This window comes from Trichoderma asperellum, chromosome 5, assembly GCF_020647865.1.
Source record: "Trichoderma asperellum chromosome 5, complete sequence".
Classification (NCBI taxonomy): Eukaryota; Fungi; Ascomycota; class Sordariomycetes; order Hypocreales; family Hypocreaceae; genus Trichoderma; species Trichoderma asperellum.
This window is the reverse complement of record NC_089419.1, coordinates 3,818,548-3,839,771: the sequence shown is the minus strand read 5'-3', so window position 1 is coordinate 3,839,771 and position 21,224 is coordinate 3,818,548. Positions and strand designations below refer to the sequence as shown.

The 21,224-nt window shown below is 45.9% G+C and overlaps 9 protein-coding genes across 10 annotated transcripts; 7 read left to right on the top strand and 2 right to left on the bottom strand.

Moving 5' to 3' along the window:
* Positions 1-484: 484 nt before the first annotated feature.
* Positions 485-2,851, top strand: TrAFT101_009400 (uncharacterized protein). Its single transcript, XM_024911110.2, has 3 exons — positions 485-1,068; positions 1,178-2,009; positions 2,117-2,851. Exons 1-3 carry the CDS (start codon positions 985-987, stop codon positions 2,764-2,766), a joined length of 1,566 nt encoding a protein of 521 aa, XP_024755236.1. The 5' UTR covers positions 485-984; the 3' UTR covers positions 2,767-2,851.
* A 269-nt stretch (positions 2,852-3,120) lies between these two features.
* TrAFT101_009399 (uncharacterized protein) lies at positions 3,121-3,962 on the top strand. Of its 2 annotated transcripts, XM_066128636.1 has the most exons (5): positions 3,121-3,189; positions 3,243-3,331; positions 3,392-3,478; positions 3,532-3,667; positions 3,719-3,962. In XM_066128636.1, exons 2-5 carry the CDS (start codon positions 3,313-3,315, stop codon positions 3,783-3,785), a joined length of 309 nt encoding a protein of 102 aa, XP_065984756.1. In that variant the 5' UTR covers positions 3,121-3,189; positions 3,243-3,312; the 3' UTR covers positions 3,786-3,962. The 2 variants fall into 2 exon arrangements, with proteins under 2 accessions (XP_065984756.1, XP_065984757.1); XM_066128637.1 differs by having other exon boundaries at positions 3,243-3,478.
* Positions 3,963-4,576: 614 nt separating this feature from the next.
* Positions 4,577-5,969, top strand: TrAFT101_009398 (uncharacterized protein). Its single transcript, XM_024909042.2, has one exon. It carries the CDS (start codon positions 4,686-4,688, stop codon positions 5,859-5,861), a length of 1,176 nt encoding a protein of 391 aa, XP_024755238.2. The 5' UTR covers positions 4,577-4,685; the 3' UTR covers positions 5,862-5,969.
* Positions 5,970-8,634: 2,665 nt separating this feature from the next.
* TrAFT101_009397 (uncharacterized protein) lies at positions 8,635-9,000 on the top strand (the record flags this gene model as incomplete). The annotated part of the gene is made up of 1 exon (XM_024910812.2): positions 8,635-9,000. One exon carries the CDS (start codon positions 8,635-8,637, stop codon positions 8,998-9,000), a length of 366 nt encoding a protein of 121 aa, XP_024755239.2.
* Positions 9,001-9,697: 697 nt separating this feature from the next.
* On the top strand, positions 9,698-10,509 carry TrAFT101_009396 (uncharacterized protein). The gene has a single exon (XM_024904604.2). It carries the CDS (start codon positions 9,724-9,726, stop codon positions 10,408-10,410), a length of 687 nt encoding a protein of 228 aa, XP_024755240.2. The 5' UTR covers positions 9,698-9,723; the 3' UTR covers positions 10,411-10,509.
* A 56-nt stretch (positions 10,510-10,565) lies between these two features.
* TrAFT101_009395 (uncharacterized protein) lies at positions 10,566-12,183 on the bottom strand. Its single transcript, XM_024909043.2, has 4 exons — positions 12,160-12,183; positions 11,726-12,056; positions 11,418-11,668; positions 10,566-11,355 (listed from the first exon to the last, which is right to left on the bottom strand). Exons 2-4 carry the CDS (start codon positions 11,795-11,797, stop codon positions 10,587-10,589), a joined length of 1,092 nt encoding a protein of 363 aa, XP_024755241.2. The 5' UTR covers positions 11,798-12,056; positions 12,160-12,183; the 3' UTR covers positions 10,566-10,586.
* Positions 12,184-12,366: 183 nt separating this feature from the next.
* On the top strand, positions 12,367-14,432 carry TrAFT101_009394 (uncharacterized protein; the record flags this gene model as incomplete). The annotated part of the gene is made up of 1 exon (XM_024901398.2): positions 12,367-14,432. The coding sequence occupies one exon, from the start codon at positions 12,367-12,369 to the stop codon at positions 14,035-14,037; it is 1,671 nt and encodes a 556-aa protein (XP_024755242.1). The 3' UTR covers positions 14,038-14,432.
* Positions 14,433-15,257: 825 nt separating this feature from the next.
* On the top strand, positions 15,258-17,600 carry TrAFT101_009393 (uncharacterized protein; the record flags this gene model as incomplete). The annotated part of the gene is made up of 6 exons (XM_024902160.2): positions 15,258-15,373; positions 15,456-15,622; positions 15,683-15,740; positions 15,802-16,021; positions 16,071-16,195; positions 16,277-17,600. The coding sequence occupies 6 exons, from the start codon at positions 15,258-15,260 to the stop codon at positions 17,382-17,384; spliced, it is 1,794 nt and encodes a 597-aa protein (XP_024755243.2). The 3' UTR covers positions 17,385-17,600.
* A 48-nt stretch (positions 17,601-17,648) lies between these two features.
* TrAFT101_009392 (uncharacterized protein) lies at positions 17,649-19,977 on the bottom strand (the record flags this gene model as incomplete). The annotated part of the gene is made up of 11 exons (XM_066128635.1): positions 17,649-17,735; positions 17,791-17,977; positions 18,037-18,057; positions 18,113-18,393; positions 18,649-18,684; positions 18,743-18,806; positions 18,863-19,249; positions 19,304-19,331; positions 19,390-19,484; positions 19,539-19,821; positions 19,896-19,977. The coding sequence occupies 11 exons, from the start codon at positions 19,975-19,977 to the stop codon at positions 17,649-17,651; spliced, it is 1,551 nt and encodes a 516-aa protein (XP_065984755.1).
* Between the last annotated feature and the right edge of the window lie 1,247 nt (positions 19,978-21,224).

Below are 21,224 nucleotides of genomic sequence, written 5' to 3'. Positions count from 1 at the left end.
GTACGCGCTATGCGTCCATGCGGAGTGAGGTATCGTTACGTCACGAAGCAACGGCATGCATGGCTAAAACGTCTCGTATGGAATGGGCACTCACTCCAAAGACGGGCAGATACCTACTAGCACTGATGCTATTTTCTCCCAGCAACCATAAAGCGGAACGGCATACCACCTACTAGCGGCACAACGATACCGAATGTCGTATTTGTGGTTCGTATTCATGTAAACATCAGCTACATAGTTGTAACTGCATCGCAAATCATCATCCGTTTTGTTGACATCTAGTCAAAACGCGTCAGCCTAACATTCTGGCTAAATATGCTAGTAGCTTAGTCTCTGCCACGCGTTGGCGTTGTACGGTTCTCAGCGACATGGTCCCACACCCTTCCTGTAGGATGCCGTGGTTTTCTTCGCCGCTGCCCCCTGTCATCATAGCGGATGTGCCTGAGTTCCTGCCTAGCCGCCGAATTCATGATGGAGGGTACTGAATATAAATCATTAAATTGTCCCGGCCGCTCACTCTACCGTACCTGGAATCCCCCCGCGTGTGATTAAACGCTCCGACGAGCTGATTTTCGCTGCGACAACAAACAAGTATTGTTGACTCGATTGCTCTGGTGCTTAATTCGGTGGTCGATATCCGTTGTATATGCGCAATCGAGAATGGCATTTGTATAAGTAACATCTACTTCGCAACCCACAGGTTATCGACCTATTCCTTCGGCAGAAATCTGTTGTATTCCCCCCCCCCCCCCTCTCGATCCCGCTACCTAGCTTCTCGGCCACTTTTGTGAAGTTTTAACGTTGGATAAATCTGTATTGCCTTTTTTGTGCCTCTACGGATTACTGCTGCCTATCCGAAAGCTACGAGCGAGATCTCTAGTATTATTCCCAAACGAATTTCTGTGGGAGCTCACGGCAACGGAAGCATCCACCTTGACTTGTTATCGCTAAAGATCATAAATATATCGTCATATTACGACCGCCATGGGGATGTACAGAGTTTTGTTTCCCATTATAACGCTCGCTTGCAACGTTCTAAGCGCTGAGCTGCAGCCAATTCAGATTAAAGTAGGTTTACGAATTCTCCTCAATTGCGTCAAGTTGGTCATCACAACGGTAATGGCCAAATGGCCTACGGTATTGGATTTGATTCTCACGCCCCATGACCAACTTTTAGGGCTCCAAGTTCTTTTACGCCAACGGAACTCAATTCTTCTTAAAAGGGGTTGCCTACCAACAGGACTCTTCCGCCAATGGCGCAACAACCACAAGTACCAAATTCATCGATCCATTGGCGAATGAGGCCAACTGCAAGCGTGATATTCCGTTACTGAGTGAGCTTGGGACTAATGTCATTCGCACCTACGCGATCGATCCGGCCGCAGATCACTCTGCTTGCATGAGTTTACTTAATGATGCGGGTATCTACGTTATTTCTGACCTCAGCAATCCGCAACAATCTATAGATCGCGAAAATCCCCAATGGAACGTTGATCTCTTTACTCATTTCCAGCAGGTAGTAGACAGCTTCTCCAATTACTCAAACGTCATAGGCTTTTTTGTTGGCAATGAGGTCACAAATAATGCCACTACTACGTCTGCTTCGTCCTACGTCAAGGCCGCCGTGCGAGATGTGAAACAATACATCAAGGACAAGAAATATCGCGCCATGGGTGTCGGATATGCCGCAGATGACGACCAAGATATCAGGAACCAGATAGCGGCTTATTTCAACTGCGGGCCAACAGAAGAGTCAGTTGACTTCTTCGGCTACAATGTTTACGAATGGTGCGGCCAAAAAACATTTGAAACGTCCGGCTATAATAGGATTCTCAACTTCTTCCAACATTATTCTGTTCCGGTATTCTTCGCAGAATATGGCTGCAACCTTCCAAACGGCGCTGCAGGTCGTATTTTCCAAGAAACAGGTGCGCTCTACGCACCAAACATGACGGAAGTACTTAGCGGCGGCATTGTCTATGAATACTTTGAAGAGACCAACGACTACGGTACGTTCTGCCTGGAGCAATTCTGATTTACCATTCAAGAGAAGAAGAAGGGAGAAGTCTGGGTTGGCGGCTTGGGATGGCTGATATTAAGAAATTGAAATGCATAGGTCTCGTCCAAGTCAGCGGAAATTCTGTGAGCAAATTAAAAGACTTTGCCGCGCTTCAGAACCAGATCCAGCAAATAAGCGTCAAAGGAGTCCAGATGGCTGACTATAAGCCCTCTAATGTGCCTGAAGACTGCCCAGCAGTAAATGCGACGTGGCAGTCGAGCGATAAACTCCCACCCACCCCGAACACTGACGCCTGCAGCTGCATGGTGAAGGCGGCCCAATGTGTTGTTGCAAACAGCACAGATGCAAGCGACTACGGTAAAATCTTTGACTACATTTGCGGGTCGGATCAGACTTTATGTGACGGTATCAATGGAAACACTTCTACGGGTGTCTACGGTGGATACAGCATGTGCGGCGACCAGGCCAAACTAACCTACGTCCTTAATCAGTATTACCAAAAGCAGAACAAGGATAGCTCAGCATGTGATTTCAACAGCAGCGCTCAGACACAGACAGCTTCAGGGACTCTGGACAAGTGCAATGAGCTGGTTGCCTCAAGCAACTCTACCAGTTCGGGCGGCGGTTCAGGTTCGAGCGGCGGTGATGGAAAGGACAATGGTGCTCTGGACGCTCCGATTCCCGGCAGTTGGCTGCTTGGCTTGCTGCTGCTGGCCACCATTGTTAGCACGAACATGATGAGTTGATAGATTAGCTAGGAGTTATTGACGCTGGAAGGAAATTGAAAAGAAATACACAGCAAACAGAAAGTGTATTCTGTAAATTATATATATTTAATACACTAATACATAAATGTTTTGCTTAAGTGCACTTGCGATCAGCGATACCAATTGGTGTCTGTAACCAAGTGGCAAATGCCCAATCGGCACAGTTGATCTCAGATAGCTATGGTACGTCGGAACTAGGCGTAGGTGTTCCGCGGGTACTTCGGGTTTATTCGTGGGGATGGTGATTTGATTTTCCGTAGCGCTGGGAGCTTCCAATGTGAATTGTCCACAAAGCGGGTACGGCTAAATGTAGGCTTATATCATGTTGCTGCGTTAATTTCTTATCTTCTTGATTACAACAACACAACTGGACCACACAGGAAAAAAAGGCCAATAGCTCACGTAATACCACTTTTAATATCTCTACGAGTAGAGCCAGTCTTACACACCCCTAGGATCACATTGACTGCTATATCACGCAGATAACTAGTTAAGTCCCACAGCCTCTCGCCAAGAACCGCCAACATGCCTGTTTACCACGTGGGTATGATAGACCCAAGAATGTGCAAAGAATTAAGAGTTTTTGAGTAACAAGTGGAATAAGTTCTCTTTAAATTGAAGCCAGAAGTTACTGCGGAGCAGGTTGAAAACTGGGGAAAGATAATTTTAGACATGAAAGGCCGGGTCCCTGGTGAGTAAATTCTTCGGAAACGTGACACATTCATATTAATATCCGCTACAAAGGCCTCCTTAAAATATCCTTTGGAAAGCCGTTGCCTATAACTGCTTCTAGAGCAAAAGGATTCGATGTCGGCCTTGTGGCAGTATTGGATAAGCCAGACACTGTTCCTATCTACGCCGCACACGATGCCCACCAGCCGTATGAATACAATCCCCAACAGTAAATAACAGCTGCTAATCTCATTTTTAGAGTTATGAAATTGAGAGGAGAACTGTGCGATGATGCTTTAGCATATGACCTTGAATTTGAGGATTAGATGGGCAACTAAGAACCAGGTCAAAGATTTGCAAGCTTGATACAGCTTTATCTATATAAATAGACTAGTCATTACATTTGTCCAGCTAAATGATGAAGCAATTATATATAGCATCATAGATGATCAATGTCTAAAGACGTGCTGTGATAACTTTGTCGTCATGATAAAAAGTTCGCCCAGCTGGTTCAAGTATGGGAATTAATTTTGACTGCATCCATAACCAGTAATTACTTTTTGGGTTGTTATCTGAGATGATATCTGATCTACGCAATGAAATGTTTCTCTGTCTAATATTGCCCTTCTTTTGGTGGAATAAAGTTGCGCGTAGGCTATCTTGGCGCATGGCTTGACATCATGATCTTGCGGTGCATTAAGGCTTTTTTAATGCCCGCAATCAGCTGTGCTGGGAGATTATCAAATTTTGTACTATTATCGAGGTGTGAGCGATAAGTGTTTAGACGTTTTCTTCTTTTCTCGGTCACTTTTGTAAAAGCTTACATCAAACATCCTAAGTATCCTTTAGAAGTAATATATAATATGTCTTCGAAAATATTGAGCTCTATAGCCTATATTGAATTCTACGGGAACGGCTGACTAAATTGTACTGAGCGCGGCAGTGTTAAAAATAACCTGCAGTTATTATCGATAGGTCTCTAGTGAATTAATTCCTCAGTCGGGTTTGCGTGCGGGCAATGCTATTGTAAGTGCTTATAAAATTGTGGTCCTGTATTTATAATTGAATTTTAGTACAATATTGCGTGCGACGTCATCTGCTTTAAAAAGAACTGATATATACCTAATACATCTTGGCTTCAAAATAGACCCGTAAAAATACGTTCTTTATCTCTTTTGAAATAATAATTAGCTTCTAGAGAAGGTATTCTACAAAGAAAATTGCAGATGTCTACGAGGAAGCCAATTTTGATCTCGGGCGGCGGCCTCGCTTCCTTGCTATTGGCTCAATCGCTACGACAATCTAATATACCCTTTAAAATATTTGAGCGAGATGCATCGTTTACTTTTCGCGCTCAAGGGTATCGTCTTAGATTGTCATCAGAAGGACTTGAGGCTATTGAGTCGGTTTTAGACTCTCAAACGTTCCAGCGATTCTGGGACAAGTGTGGTAAAACGGGCGGCGCCGGCTTTACCGCATATAATGCCATAACTGGAGAAGAAACCGAGCATGCCGCTCCCGAAACTTTGGCCTCGCGAGGCGGCAAAATTGTCGGTATCGCTCGGGGAGAGATGCGGAAAGTATTTTCGGCGGGTTGCGAAGAGCATATTGAATGGAACAAGCACGTAGTTGGATATGAACTAATTGATAGCGGTGTTGTTGCTGTGTTTGCCGATGGAGCGAAATCGATCGAAGGCTCTATGCTTGTTGGGGGCGAAGGCATCTATTCTAAAGTCGCAAAGCAACTCTCAGGAGGAAAGCTCAAGGTCTATGATACAGGCGCCAGAGGCATACACGGCCAGGCGCCAACTGCGGCTTTCAAAGGCCTCGGAGAGGGCGTCTTTAGCATACGAGATAATACACGGCCAGAGGGTGCTGTATTTATCATTACTAACGTCCGTCCTAGCGAAATGGATGACCCCAATGTCGAATTTGGGTGGACAATGGGTGGCCAGCCGGGCATAATCAAGGCTCCGAACGATGATTACACAATAGTGGGTAAGCAGGCTGCTGAAATCGCAAAGTCGTTGGTTAAAGATTGGCATCCACGCTTCAAGCCTCTATTTGATGAGATGGCCGAGTCCGAGGCGGCCTTCTGGAAGATCACATGCTCAACGCCATCCGGAGTACCTGAATGGCCCAACGAGCCTCGCGTTACGCTAATCGGCGATGCAGTGCATTCGATGACGCCGGCCGGGGGCATTGGAGCTAATACTGCCGTTCAGGATTCAGCTTTGTTGGGCAAATTATTACACGAGGCTGGCGGTTATGGGCCTGGCGTGACTGCCGCGTACGAGCGAGAGATGAGAATCTACGCAAGCAAGGCTGTTCATCTTAGCTATACCACTGCGGTTGGTTCATTCGGCATCACGATTGATGAAAAGACCACCCCAACCATATAGATGCAATTAGAATAGGAATCGTCATCTTTGTTAGTTTGAATGAACGTATAAAGCCCTGGAAGCTTGCTAAAACATCAGCGAGACCGCGGTTTCTTTCATCACTACCACAATTTACTCTTCTGTTGGAGGTGAAATACCTTATTCTAATTACTTGACTTTCAAGCATCACTATCTTCAAATGTGGAAATCTATCTAAAGTTTCCAAAGACTGGCTCGGTGTTAAAATGAGTGATCATTTCGTCAAGCTTAGATGGACAATGGTAACTTGCTTGACCTTCGTTGGAGACAGAGATAGTGCTTCTGGAAAGGCAAAAAAAGCGAAAATGTCTGTTACGGTGAATGCTTTGGTAAAGAATATTCGCGGAGTCGGGCAGAATGGATTCATGATGTTTACCAAGCAGGCGGTCGATGGGTCATGTGCTTTCTCGTAATGAAATGGACTTTCAGACGGCTGATTTAGTGCTAACATCAGCGCTCGCCGGGGGTCAGATCAGCTCAATGCATGGCATACAGCATTGATACATGTACATACCACAAACAACTACACATATACCTACTTAAGGACTAAATTTCGCAGGAGCCTTCTGTATATAGCTGAATGAGCGTTAAAAATCTAATAAATATTTGAGGTTTTTACAGCAAATGTGCGGGCTAATTACTCATGAACAAATGACCATCCCAGTATTGCTAAGGGGAAAATATTTCGGTAGATATCAGCATTTAGTGCAGGTAAGGTCATACACATATGTCTGCGCGTGCGCCCGCGAAGAGGAAGCTAAGACAGCACAAATTGAAAGCTAGTAGTCTACTACTTGCTGAATGATAATGAATATGGTAGCCACGCATTACTTCGTCTTGTCACTCTTGTGAGACGTAAGCATAAGCGTAAGCAACATATCTAGCACCATCACAATAACTTAAAATCTCCTATATTCTTGACTCAATACCATGAACTCACATACGTAATGAGGTCAGCCGCTTTGCTAAGCGAAATGGAAACTTGGGAGCCAGTATTTTACTCGGGTCGCTCAGCCCATGCAGCGGAATTCAACCCATCTCACAATACCTACCAACGGTCATCAAGTCTCTCTCCTTTCTTTAAACAAAAAAAACTTTTGCTATCCTGATTCAATTTGGTGTTGGCAGACATATCACTACTGATCTTTCTTTTTTTGTGTTATAATTGCTCCATCGTTTCAACCTCGGCTGTGCGTGTATATTTACTCACCGAAACATGATTTCGATGAATGTAGAACGAAACAAATTAGCCGTTGTTGGACTTGGTGAGCATCGTATCTGAGCATCAAATTGCGATTGCACATACTACTCTCACTGACATATTAAACAGGGATTGCTGGTATTGCGGCTGTGAAGAATCTGACCGAGGTCGGGTTTGATGTAACTGGATTTGATGCTGCCGATGCAATTGGCGGACTCTGACATTATTCAGAAGAACAAAGAACGACATGCTTATATAGTAAGAAATGAAACACACACTTAAATCTATATCGGCTAAGTAACTTACCCACTCTGCAGATACTAAAGCATTGATAGGAGGAGCACAGTAAGCGCCACACGTAATTTCGAGTCAGCTGCATCTAACTGATCCTGCTGCAAAGTTCGGCTTCTCCGATTTCCCCTACGCCGCCGGTACGTTTTCGCGCTTTTGCGCAATTCCTTTCAAGATCCATGTTAAAATTCTCTGTTGTTTATAGGTGACAATGAGGTTCCACTTCGCCCGGCCGAAGTCCAGGCATTCCTTGAGTCGTATGCTCACCATTTCAATATTAAGTCTCGATTTCAGCTTAATACCAGAGTGACGGCTGTCCATCGAGTTGGAAATAAGTGGCATTTAATTCTCAAACGTAAAGAAGGCAATCAAGAGGAACAAGCATTCGATAGACTGGTCGTATGCACCGGACTCTTTCAGACTCCGAGAGAGCCCCACGTTGAAGGGCTCGATCAGTTCGAGGGCAAAGTATTCAACACTCAAACCTATAAAAAGTAAATAGCGCTATAATACACCGTTATAACATTAGAAAAGCTAACTAAGTATTGATAGGCCGGACAACGTTGAAGGAAAACGCGTATTGATCGTCGGTCTCGGCGCCACGGCAACAGACATTGCTAGAGGCCTTGTAGGAATAGCCAAAGAAATTTATATTTCTCATAGACACGGATGTCTTGTCGTTAGCATTCTTTTTCATCATTTGTATTCTGCAGCTGACGTTTTGTATAGCTGCCATATGGCAAAGCAAACGACATATGTTTCCCATCTCTTCGTAAACAGCATGAGAACGCAAATGTGCCAACTTCAGAGCAAACAAAGATGCTTCACAAGGCTCTCATTAAAATACAAGATTAATCATTCGATATTAAGCCGGAATGGGGCCTCGGGAATGCTCCATCATTGCCTCACAAATTACCAATCCTTGGAGACGGATTTTACGATCTTCTTCTTTCTGGAATAGTTACTTTAGTTCCTGGCCTGAAACAAATTCATCAATCTCACGTAGAACTAACAGACGGGAAAAATCTGGAAGTCGATGTTATAATATTCGCAATTGGCTACGATAGGTCTTATTCATTACTCGGCCCATACGATCCATCCCGGAATATGCCACAAGCTTGGAAAGACGCTCCTGGATCCATGGGCCGGCCTCTCCCAAGGCTTTACCAAGGGATCTTTTCTCTAGATTTCCCAGATTCCCTTGCCTATTCGGAACACGTAGGTTCCACTCTATCCGCAACGATAAACGGAGACACGGCATCAATGGCGCTCGCTCAGGTGTGGCTCGGCAATTCAAAGCTACCGTCTGATGAAGAGATGGCGATCAGTGCCGACAAACAGAATAAAATGGCCACAGACTTGGCGAATAAAGGAGGAGTTTATGACCCTGCTCTCGTGGACAGCTTGGAATGGAGCTTATGGGCAGACAAAGTAGCAGGGTTTGGCATCCAGGAGCGACTTGGATATGGGTGGAAAGCTTGGTGGCTTCGGTTCACCGATCCCAGCCTTTACAAATCGCTTCTGGATGGGAAGTTTTTACCACAAGTCTATCGCCTTTTTGATGAAGGGAAGCGGCCCCCATGGAAGGATGCTCGAGAGTCGCTCGTCAAGGCAAACGAACTCGGGTAGCCTGGTGCTCACTTCATCATGTGATAAATACAGTGTCCATTTAATCTTGACGACCTGTATTTCAGTCTTTTCACCCTTTAGTCTGACACACAGTCGTGTATATATAATGTTGGACTAGCAAATAATTTAGCATTCAATGAAGCTTGCATCAGCGAAGATTAATCAACCAACACAAGGCGTATTGATTGCCAAGAAACGCTATGTGGGTCGCTGTAGATTTGCATCAGGTCGCAGTCGATTGGCTACGGCCCTTCGCAAGTAAGTCACACCAGATATGTGATTGCATGTCAACCCAGGCGTAGTAGGACTGGATAATGATACCATAGTATAGAAGCTATCAAGGACATACCGATAGGATCGCAATTACTACCAATACTACAGTATATAACCAGGATCGGACATACTTTGTCATTGTTGAAGCGCGCCTTAAAATTTCAACGTTGATTTTGCCTTCTAGCCGGGCTTTAAGGCATTTTCGGGATTTTAGTAAACAATTGAAAGCCACAATCTCATTTGCATTTGTGTGTAGCTGAGATCGGATAATTCGCTATACTACTAAATGCCGGACAATAAGCCGGCTCGACCTATAGATATAAGAAATCAGTCATGCTATGCCTCTGCGCACAAATATGCTACAGACTCAATCGAGTATTATAGCACACTATCTTTTCGAAACAACCTACAACCGCTGGCGGACAATCAAAACCTATAATACAATCAGCTATGGCATCACCCTTCTTCATCCCGGTAGATATTGCTCATACCGCGTTGCTTCTTTCGGACGTGCAAACGCAAATCTTACAGAGATTCCCTTCCGAAGTCCAGAAAAACTATATCGGCAACATCAAAACACTTCTTGACTACTTCAGGACTGAAATCACCAAGCGCCGCTCGAATAAAGCTTCTACAGCTGGATACACTCCTTATGACGGGGTGCCTCTCATTGTCCATCATACATTGCCCTTCAACCTCAACTCCAATGCCTTTGTTTCACCTTACAACAAGTTAAGCAAATGGGTTGAGCAGCTTGAAAAGGCAGGGTATTTTGCGAATGCACCCTCGGATCCACACCATCCGCATTATGGTATACCGGCCGAATTAACGCCGTCGGGTAGCTGGGGCAACAAGGATGAAATTGTCTTGGGCAAACTGCAGCCGAATTGCTTTGGTTCATCGGACTTGGTCTCATATCTACGGGCACGTGGCGTTCGACACATTGTATTAGTGGGCCTGACAACAATGGGGAGCATCTTAGGATCGGCAAGAGGGGGCGCGGATTTGGATTTTCATATCAGTTGCGTGGAAGAGGGAATTATGGATGATGATGCGGAGGTGCATAAATTTTTGATGACAAAGGTGTTGCCAAAGTTTGTGGACATAGTTGATCTTCAAGATATTCTGCGGCTGTGAATATAAGAGATACAGAACTAGCCTTAGTCTTGAGTCAACCAAAGATAAGTATTGGATCTTGTTGATGGCTTAGAGGCAGAGGAGTATGGGGAATATAACCTCACGCATATGGATAGCCAATTCAGAATACCTTGTAATTCACGTCCATGTTGGAGATGACAGCATAATTTAAATAGTCATATTGCTCCGTCGTATATCCCTACAACGGATAGTGGCCATTCAATGTAACGGTGCCACTGGCTCTCCAAATTCTGTCGACATTGCTCCAAGATCCTTGCGGCACAGCCTTCCATAAACCAAAAAGAATCGAGCATTTTTAGCATGACACAGTAATGAGCTAAAACTATGAGGGCCTTAGGCTTCCTTTCACTGATCAAAGTGATGTATTTTTGAGGGACTTGCACTGGCCAGGAGTATGTAAGAGTTTTGATAGTGATGGTCTGCCCGGGAGTGGCAGCCATGGCAAGTAGTCGTCGGAGGCTATTGAGGGCTGCGCAGCAGAGGTTGCTGTCTTCAGAACTATCAGCAAGCAGCAGATATAAAAGTTGAGCGAGGTATGAATCATCGGGATTTTGGCTGAAGTCGGGGTTTTCATCCAGTGGCTTTTCCAAACAGAAGCCGAGTGGGCCATTGGAAAGCCATGTCTCGGCATAGCCATGCATTGTAAAGGCACCGCGAAGAAGGCCAATAAACTCTGATGGGGTTCCAACGGCCGGCGAAAATATCAGATTCCGCCGAGACTGCGGACTGGCAAACGAGTATTTTATGACAAGATGGCCACACGCGTAAAGAGCATGGCTGCTGCTCTCCGTAACATTAGTCAGAGCTGAGCGGAAGAGCGGAAGAGCAAGGCTCTGATGATGCGCAGCCCGCTTTTCGTATTCTTTCGCTTCGGTTGGATGCAGGTAGGCCATATGGAGAGAAGTCAACGCTAGCATTGCGTGCCTAGGACGGACATATATTGGTTAAAACAAGTATAGTTAATAAGGCGGGATGAGGTAATTCACATTAGATATCTGTGGTTCATGGCTAAAACGGGAATGAATTCTCGCATAGCACGTTGTAAGGCTGCATTCGGCGCAAGTGTATCGGCCGTGCAGATATTCCAGTGGTGCATCAGTTTAAAGTCCGAAAATGAAAAGGGAGAGTTGTCTGGGGATTCATGCTTCAAGCGCCCAGATGTGTCGACAGTTGTCGAATAACTACATTCTAATGAATGTCTAATGCAGCCACTGCATATCGGCTTTAACTCGTCGCACTGCGGCGCTTCTTGTTAGGCATGCCAAGCACATGTTGTCTGGGCAATCATACATACCTTGACACGGCGCCGTTTACACGAGTCACACCCTGTCCGGACTTTTTTATGGGATACTTTCTTAAAAGCCATTTTGGATTTGTCAAAAAAGATATATGCGATGTCATATGAGGGCCAAGATGGAGTAGGGAGAGAACACAAAGTTGCGAGAAGCGAGAACGCGAGGATCAAATATGTATGGAGCGAACAAACGGCAAGCGAGGAGCGGAGAGCGAAGAACGAAGAACGGGGGAGCGAGAACCAATGAGCGAGAATCGATCAGCGAGAGCCAATGAGCGAGAACCGAAAATGCGAGAAACCAACTAGAGAGGCTTAACGAAAATTATGTCAGCTGTTGATTAAATTAGCTTCAGGACCAGTTGGTTGAGAACTTGGTGATAGTTGCATCACTAAATCGCCCTCACCGATAGCCCCTCAAGGATACAACAAATTACCATTTACAATGCATAGGTAGCTTAAAACGTCACAACCATCGTATTGTTTTAGTGCTATGATCTTGTATGCTTCGTCATGAATCGTAAAACTCTGCTCGCTCAAGATATATATATCTATGTGCATGTTCAAGTTCTAGATCTCGCCGTTCAAAGACCTTCAACAGGGTTTCTACAGCGCAAGGGTACAATTACCTAATATTGCTCGCCATGGTTGGCAAAATCCCAGCAAGCGCGGACTATATCATCCTTGGTGGCGGCATAGCCGGTTGCGTCCTTGCTTCACGCCTTAAAGAGGCAAATTCTTCTTTGTCGATTGTATTGATCGAAGCAGGGCAGGATCCTACTGGCCATCCTCTGACAACCGCCCCGCTCGCTTGCTTCGCGGCGCACTATTCCGATCTCGACTACGCTTACAGTACCGCGCCCCAAGAGCACTTAGGCGGCCGCCAATGCTACGCAGCAGCCGCAAAGGCCCTGTCAGGAGGCTCTGCGATCAATTACGGTACATGGACTCGCGGGTCGGCTGCCGACTTTGACTGCTGGGCTGATCAAGTTGGCGATTCCGGATGGAGCTATCGTGGCCTCCTACCCTACTTCAAGAAGACAGAACAGTATACCCTCAGTCCTCGGGTAGATCCCGAGCAGCACGGAACCAGCGGGCCGATCAATGTGGTGTCTGTATCTAGCAGTGATCCGATGCGAAAATACCCCCTTCGAGAACCCATAGAACGGGCATGGTTGGAGATTGGGGTGGAAAAAGCTTGGGACGCCAATGGTGGTGAACCGCTAGGGCTCACCGAGTTGGCGGAATCTTGGAGGGATGGCAAGCGGCAGTGTGCATCTCAGGCATACAATCTGTCGGGTGTGACAGTCCTTTGTTCTACAGTCGTCTACCGCGTAATTGTCGAAGATCTATCAGGGGTGAAGACTGCAACAGCAGTGGAACTAGTTGGGGGTCAGACCATAACCGCGTCAAGAGAAATCATACTTTCTTGTGGGACGTATCGAACGCCGCAGGTATTGATGCTGTCTGGCATAGGAGCTAAGGAAGATGTTACACGCCACAACATCCCGTTGACGGTTGATTGTCCCGAAGTGGGCCGCAATTTTCACGACCATCTAGCAGTGTGTCTCTGGTGGAAGTTGCGGCATCCCGAGCGGGGTTCTGCGTTGGGAACCCCGGAATGGAAAGACTTGGCCTACAGCAAAGGGCTTCCATCTGATTGGATTGCTTTCTCGCAAGTTCCGGTCGGGATCATAAGCCGAGCGTTGAATGCCGATGGCGAGGATCCCGACGCCCACGGCCTTCTAAAGCCAGAGCGGTGTCACTTGGAAACGCTAGTTGCTTACGCACCCGCTGGCGCGCAACTCGCTGATGTTGCGATCCCGCTGGATGGAACGCATGTAACGACGGCGGTGCTTGGAATGACGCCTACTTCGCGCGGCACTGTCGTTATTACCTCGAATGATCCTCAAACGCCACCAAAGATCGACCCAAATTACTACGCAACAGAAGCTGATCGCGAAGCCCTTCGGTACGGCATTCGTCAAGCTTTACGATTGCTCCAGGAAACCCAATCCGGGAGTAGCATTATCGAGAACGAAGTTCCTCCCGCTGGATATCCGACCCTGAACGCTAGTTCAACAGATGCAGAAATTGACGCAAGGGTTAAGCGTGTAGGCAACACCTTTTATCACGCCGGAGGCTCTGCATCAATGGGCAAAGTTGTAGATACCCAATTACGCGTATATGGTGTCGATAGGCTGCGCGTCGTGGACGCGAGTGTCATTCCACTTCCTATTGCGGCTCATTACCAGGCGGCTGTTTACGCAATTGCTGAGAAGGCTGCCGATTTGATTCTGCATTCTGCCAAGTAGGCTTATTATTGTGGGTAGTAGTAAGCACGGCAATTTCTTCCAGCCCTACCCCTTTTGTTCTTAATTTTCCGGGTCAGCCTTATAAAATTGGGATGGTCATTTTCTATGCATTTAACAGCCGCCTCTTCTCTCTTCGTTGTTTACTTAACCCATCTTGTTTAATTCACTATGTGTGTTCCTTCGTATTGTCTAGAAGGCTAGTCATTTGAATAGAGAGGCTTGTGAAGAGAATGGCTCACTACTGTTGTAATGGAGGTTGCTGAGGAACGATTGAATGCGAACTACAGTTTTGGCAACTGTCTGCTGGCGGCTCGTCCCATTAGATAATTTAGATAAATCTTTTGTTCTTTGGCAATTCTTACAACGGCGGATTGTGGAGCAATTACCTAATTAACCCTGCGTTCTGCTCGTTATATGCGACATCACGAACCTATCTGTAAGTGCACCCAAGTTCGAAAACGTGTTGTCGGTCGCTGCGAGGTGTTATAGGGAGGGCAAATGAAAACAAATAATACAGGGCAACCGCAAGTATTTCCAGGTGAGATTGGCTGAGTGGCCCCACCTGGCAGCCGAGGCCTGCACAACTAGAACTTTGATCTATCACTCAAGGCGGCGATGCGGAACATGAACTGCGCACGGCAGCCGGAATAGGATTTCCACTTTCAAGAGCTGGAAGAGCAGCTTTTGAATGTGGAAATCACTCGATCATATGGTGTAGAGTAGGTCATCGTATTACTATTTCGTATAAGTGGATAAAATGTTGGAGAAAACACACAACATTCCTCGGCTGGGAGTGGGCCACAGATAAAAGACAAGCTTTTTACAGTGCAAGAGGGGCCTGAACCACGGGCGGCAGGCCCGTGAATTCTTGCTGCCGGCCCAGCAGTTGCTGCTTCGGCGTAAAGTGGATTACTTGACCCGAGAAAGGCGGCATCGCCGGCCTTTCAGTATCCATAACTTTTTTTTGGCGGCCGAGGATGGCCTCGTCCTTGCTTGATATTTGGAATTTCAATGTTTTAGCATTTCATGGCAAGCTATATATACATATCAAGCTTCATTCTTTCCCAGCAGCAAGGCCTCACTCACCCGAAGCAGACTTTCAGGGTAGATGCACGGTCTATTGAATCCAACTTCTCCAACACAACCTACCACTTCTAGAATTGTTAAGCCGCAAAGTTAAACTTTCGCCTTGACCGAATATACACGAAACGGCAGCTAAGATGAGCTCTTCCGACTCTCACCGAGCCCGCCGTCGAAGGCACCATACGCGAAGCCGCAATGGTTGCCGCGAATGTAAGCAGCGACATATCCGCTGCGACGAACTGAAGCCTTATTGGTAAGCTATCACACGATAACGTATGGGGGCCGTATGAGATTGCATGTATGTAGTAATGACTTACTCTATTGTGGAATTCTAGTACCAACTGCCTAGTGCATGGACGTGGCTGCCATTATGACGCTGTTGGGCCGAATATGCGGCTCAGAACCACGCTATCGAATGCCACGTCGGATCCTATGGGATTAGATTTATTCGAAGTTTTGCCTATCCCTATGCCGTTTGAGTCGATGAAACTGCTTCACCATGGTTAGTGCATCTGACGAATTTGCGAGATGAAACGATTGAACTAAATCCGTCTCCTCATAGGAACTCACTTTCGTCTTTTGACAACGACTGTCGTGGCTAAAAATCCTAATGCTAGCCTGTAGGAGATGCGCCCCAATACCTTAACTTCGCATGTTCCATGACTAAACAGTGTTCTTTAGTGCTGGGTTTGTCACGCACAATGCAGCCACATTCAGGTCCTTCTTACTCATAGCCGGTATACATCATGTCTGGGCCGGTGGTTCGCTCCAAGCAATCGAAGAGACCATGCTTCATCACAAGCTCGAAGCAATCCGTGTTGTCAATGGCATGATTGGCGATCCTCTGCTGAGCCAAAGTGATACATGTATATCGGCTATGGTCGGCCTGGCCATGGTTGAGGTGCGTCCTCCCTAGAGCTAACGTAATTCGACTCTGACGATGTAAATAGGCTGCCTTGGGCGATAAAAAGGCTGCAGAGGCTCATTTAAAAGCTTTAGCCCGGCTGTACGATGATCGACATTCGGACCAGGACAGGTACAGGCTGTTCGGACTGCTTGAAAGACTTGTTCTGTTGTAAGCCTGTCCAAAACCAAAAAAAAAACTACTAATATTTGCGTCACCATTCGGTCTAACATGGTTTCTTCCATCTCTTAGGGCAGCCAGCCTAGTTGCAGCATCTAAAGACGGAAACGACAACGAGTCTCATTATTTTGTTAACGAGCCGCGCGAGAGTCTGGAGCGGGCTTACCATTTCACACGACCAACACGGCCTGTGTTCAGCGCTGTTCCTTTTCTTAGTCTACATCTATCACCCTTCTATTACTCAACTCCACCGGACATTGAAGCTTGCAATGCTGATGCCGAATGTGAGATTATCGCAACGACCTTGCGCCGATTGTCTAAGTCTGTTCCAAATGAGGGTACTCAAGGTGGGGAGGAAGAGGATATAGCATCGCTTAATCAACAAAAGATCCGAGAGACTCTTCGAGAAGATGCAGAATCATACATTGTCTCATTACTTTTCAAACCTTCTAGACCCGCACGAGGCGATAGAAGCGACCACGGCCAAGGTCAGGCGCGGGGTTCGAGACCCAGCTCGCAGCTTCGGCGAGACGATTTAGAGGATATGGACGACCAGTATGTCAGCTTTTTAGAGTATCCCTTCGCAAATCTCCCGCCTGTCATCTTCCCATCTACCTCGCGAGCTTGGGCGTGCGCTGCATACTTCTATCTTCATTTGGTTGTAGATTGCCTCCCGCAGCAGCAAGATCGTGCTCAAGAGGCAATGAATATGGACAAACATCTGTGGCGTTGGTTGATCAGCAGTTTGCGCCAAGATCTCGTTCACACAGAAGAAGCGATGCGCGTCGGAGCACACAGCTCAGAGTTATGGCTATGGAAAGCCATGCTTGGCGCTTATGCAATGACCAAGAGTCCACTGGAAGCAACCGATGAAGCGAGTAGTAGCGATGAAGACGAGAGTGATGACCAAAACATCCCCCGCTTAACGAACAGGATGGTGATTAGCCCGGGGGCACGATCAAGTGGACGATCAAGCCAGGCGTCTTCTTCAAGTAACAGAGCAGACATGCAGTGGTTTACTTCAAAGCTGCGGTTATGGAGCACTGTAATACGCATAACGTCATGGGATGGCGCAAAAAGGGCTCTGAGTCGCATCGCATGGCCTGAGAATTTTCGCGACGAGCACCACTTGGCTGATCTGTGGGATGAAGCTATGGAATCAGCGGATCTAGAGTATTGAAGTTCGAGAAAGTTGCTCGCTGCTGAGGGATTTAGTATTTTTGGCATTGGCAAATCCGTATAACCACCCAGACTGAGTGGGCTTTGAGATCTGGCGCGAACAAGTCCTCTGTCGAGCATCTGGAAAAGAATAAGTGTCAACAGCACCATTGTACATGAGCAAGGAGTTTTATAGGAACAAAGAATATAGTTTAAGTTCAACTAAATGAAAGCCTGTCTCCTACTCCTATGGTAGGTTGTTCATTATCTCATCGGGATTGCAGACTTAAGCGCTCGCCAATTTCTTCTTAAAGTCAAATATAGCTTTAAGCCCTTCCGGAGCATCATATTTATCCAGCACCATATCGATGCACTGCAAGCCAGTCAGTTCAATTTGATACCATTGAGTGATAGTGGATAAGTCTCACCTGTGGACTCGTTGCGTTCTGGAAATCATCATCAGAGAGTATCCTGTCAAGCTCTGCTGCTGTTCGAACTTTAAATGTATTTGTCGAAACCTCAGGGGAAAACGACTTGAAGAGTCCGCCGTAGTCCCAACCAGGCACGTCATTGTAAGAAGCGTCCCAGCCCTCAAAGTAGCGCTCAACAGTGTATCTAATCATGTTATATTAGCATCCACTAATCTCTTCTCCGAATGAAAGGTTTGTAGATACCCATTGTTATTAAGAATGAATCTGCTCCCATGTTAGTATGTAACCTTCGCTCATTAATAAGTGGCTGACGACATACAAATAAGGGACTACCCCATGGCGATTCAATATTGACATAGCTTGCGCTGTTAATTGCAAGCTTCCTTCGCCAGTGAAAATAATCATCCTCTTGTAACGACCTAGCTCTTTGCCAGCAATCGCGGCACCTACGGCACCGCCAATGGCATAACCAATGCTTCCCCAAACTGCTTGTGTCCAGTAATAGGTGCCTTTTGGCATTTTGGTAGCGACGGCTCCAACTTGAGAGGTTCCTGTCTCTGCGACAACCATATCGCCCGATTTGATAAAGGAAGATAGGCGCTGCGTAAAGAGAGATAGGGGTTAGTCGATGTCAGCTTGCTTGTCTAGGGGTTGCAGAAAATACAGGCCAAAGGTAATTTTGCGTAATTATTGATGCCAGTATGCCCGAAACTTGTTCAAGTAGTGGTGCGACAGGCTCTGGAAGCAGTTTCTCAGCCAAAACAATACTCATTTTGATTGCTTGAGTCAATCTGGGCAAAACCTGCTGATTATGAGACTCTGAACTATTGCGCATATCCTCTACTCTTGACTTACGGTGGTTATTCTTGCTTGGAACTGCTTATTCCCTACCTAAAGCCAACTATTGTTAGTATTCTTTCAATATTAGGGCCACGTGGGTATATTTTACAGCGATATGGAACCGTTGAAAGTCAATAATTAATGAAGATTTGACTTGATCGGTGAACATTCCTCTGTAGCCAAAGTGAGTACGATAAGGTAATGTAGAGCATGGCGCTGGGGCACTGACGTATTAAAATCAGAGGGCATATGGCCAAGCCATAGTATACAGTCTGAATTCTCGACAGCTTTGCTCGTTAGCGGCAAGGAACCAACGCCAGCATAACAGCCTGCGAACAAGAGGTCATCCTCTGCAACGGCGCCCTTGCCCATAATGGTGTTGAAGTGTAAACATCTGAGCGTTTTGATGAGATCGCTGGCGTGAGGAGCCCAGCTACCTCTACCAGCACCGCCGTCAACAACCACAATAGGGTTTTTTGATGCTTCTAGTGCTGCCATGATGGCTGCCAAAGCGTGGTCATCTTCAAGACCGGGTGATAGTGTCATCTTGACTGATGTCGCATTCAGTGAAGAGGCAGGCACCATTGTTTTGACGACATCCTCCGTAATGCCGATGCTAACAGGTATGAGCAAAGAATAAACCATAAAAGCTATTGATTTCGAGACTTACTATCCAGGTTGAGAGTGAAACATCATCGCTATTGAGAAGGTTAGAGAAGTTTTTGATCTCAGAGATTTCTCCTGATGTACACATACCATTCAAAACTTGATCGATTTCGGCGATAGCGTTCTCTGGATCCTTTAAAATGGTAGTTGCACAAGACATTTCCGAAGAAATACGGACGTAGTGGCTATATTGAACTTCATTATGTGAGCTCTAATGCGAGATAGAGGCTTAAACTCACTCATAGCTTTTGTCACCAAGAGTATGGTGCAAGATCCGTCCGCTTGACTGAGCTGCAAATGACGGATACCCGACGATATGCAAAACTGGGACCATTTCACAGAAAGCTCCACCAATACCACAGAGAGCACTCAATTCGCCTGGTCCAAATGTCGTGACAAGTGCCGCAGCACCTTTGAGGCGGGCATATCCATCAGCAGCATACGCTCCAACAAGCTCGTTTGGGGTACCGATCCATCGTACACCGGCAGGTTCTACGTGGTTAAGAAGAGCAAGTTCATAGTCTAGACATGGACAACCGGTATTAGATATTAGAAGTAGCTTGTGGCTCGACGAATAAAATGTAGCGGTACCTTACCTCCAGGAACACCGAAAGCTGTCTCAATGCCCATCTGTTTGAGACGGCGGAAGAGATATTCGCCAATTGGAATCTCCGCCATTGTAAGATGTAACAATATTGTTATATGAATTGAAATAAAATTGTAGAAAATTAACGAGTTGCTACGCACTCAGACTCATAGCTAGGATAAAAAGATCGCTCGAAGCTTTATAACTTTGGCACGAGGATATGTCAATGATGCTCTATATACTATTATGCTAGTTGGCGAGTGATCGATCAATTTGTCATTTATAGATATCAAGGCTATCAAATGTCTCGGCTATTTCGGCAACTTGAGCATGCATTTAGAGCAAATGGATTCCGCTATTAGTACACTCCTCGTATAATATACGACAATGAGCTGTAATAGTAGGTGCTCAACATACCCACCCTCTAGTCTGTAGAACTACTTATTGTGACTCTAGTTTCGGCCGTACTTACTATAGCTTTCACTGCATCGTACTTTCAGTTGTGTAGTGCGGAATAGAGGCTGGGGGTTCGGCCAGAACTATTCGAGCTAGTTTGGGATAGAAGCGCCAACACACAGCATCAGTATGCATAAGAAAGTACGAGGGGTCCGCATAGACGAACATACGCAGCTTGCATATACGTGGTTCATGTATGGAAGGATCCTAAAGTATTTTACCCTATGCGAGCATTTATCCATCCACTCATAGAAGTGACTACTTTTAGTTCATGCAAGTGTCTCATAGCTGAATGTTGTTAATTCGAGTGATACTGTTAAGATCGCGGCGATTCCTATTTATTTCGATCATGTGGGCCCGAATCATCATGATTCGAATTTTAATATGCTCCCATTATACTATTTCCAAGAGCAAGAAACCTCATTTGCCTCGTGATAAAGAACAAATGGTGGGGGGTCATTTCTGGTGGCTAATTGTACTAAATGGTAAGGGTGTATTGAGATTAGATTGTAGTATACACTAGGTGACCGTGTACTCGTATAGATGTTTAAGGGACCCATGCATCAGTTTCACACTAATTTTTGGCCGGAAAAATATACACGTTACACTCTAGAAATAAATTCTATAGGAGAAAAGCAATGCCGAATACAGCAAAATAATTGAGCTTTCTGGCGGAAGAAATGAGCCATCTATCTCGAGAAATCCTTCTAATACTGTATGAACCTGGTAGCCACCTTTACGCTACTAGTTTTATATTATATTATTCAATAACGGCATTACATCCACCCCCATGAGTTTTTACTACACTTGAGTGGGCTAAAACCATGCATTTGAAAATCTAGATTACTTTTATAAACGTGAAAAAAGGGAGTGGGGCCATCTT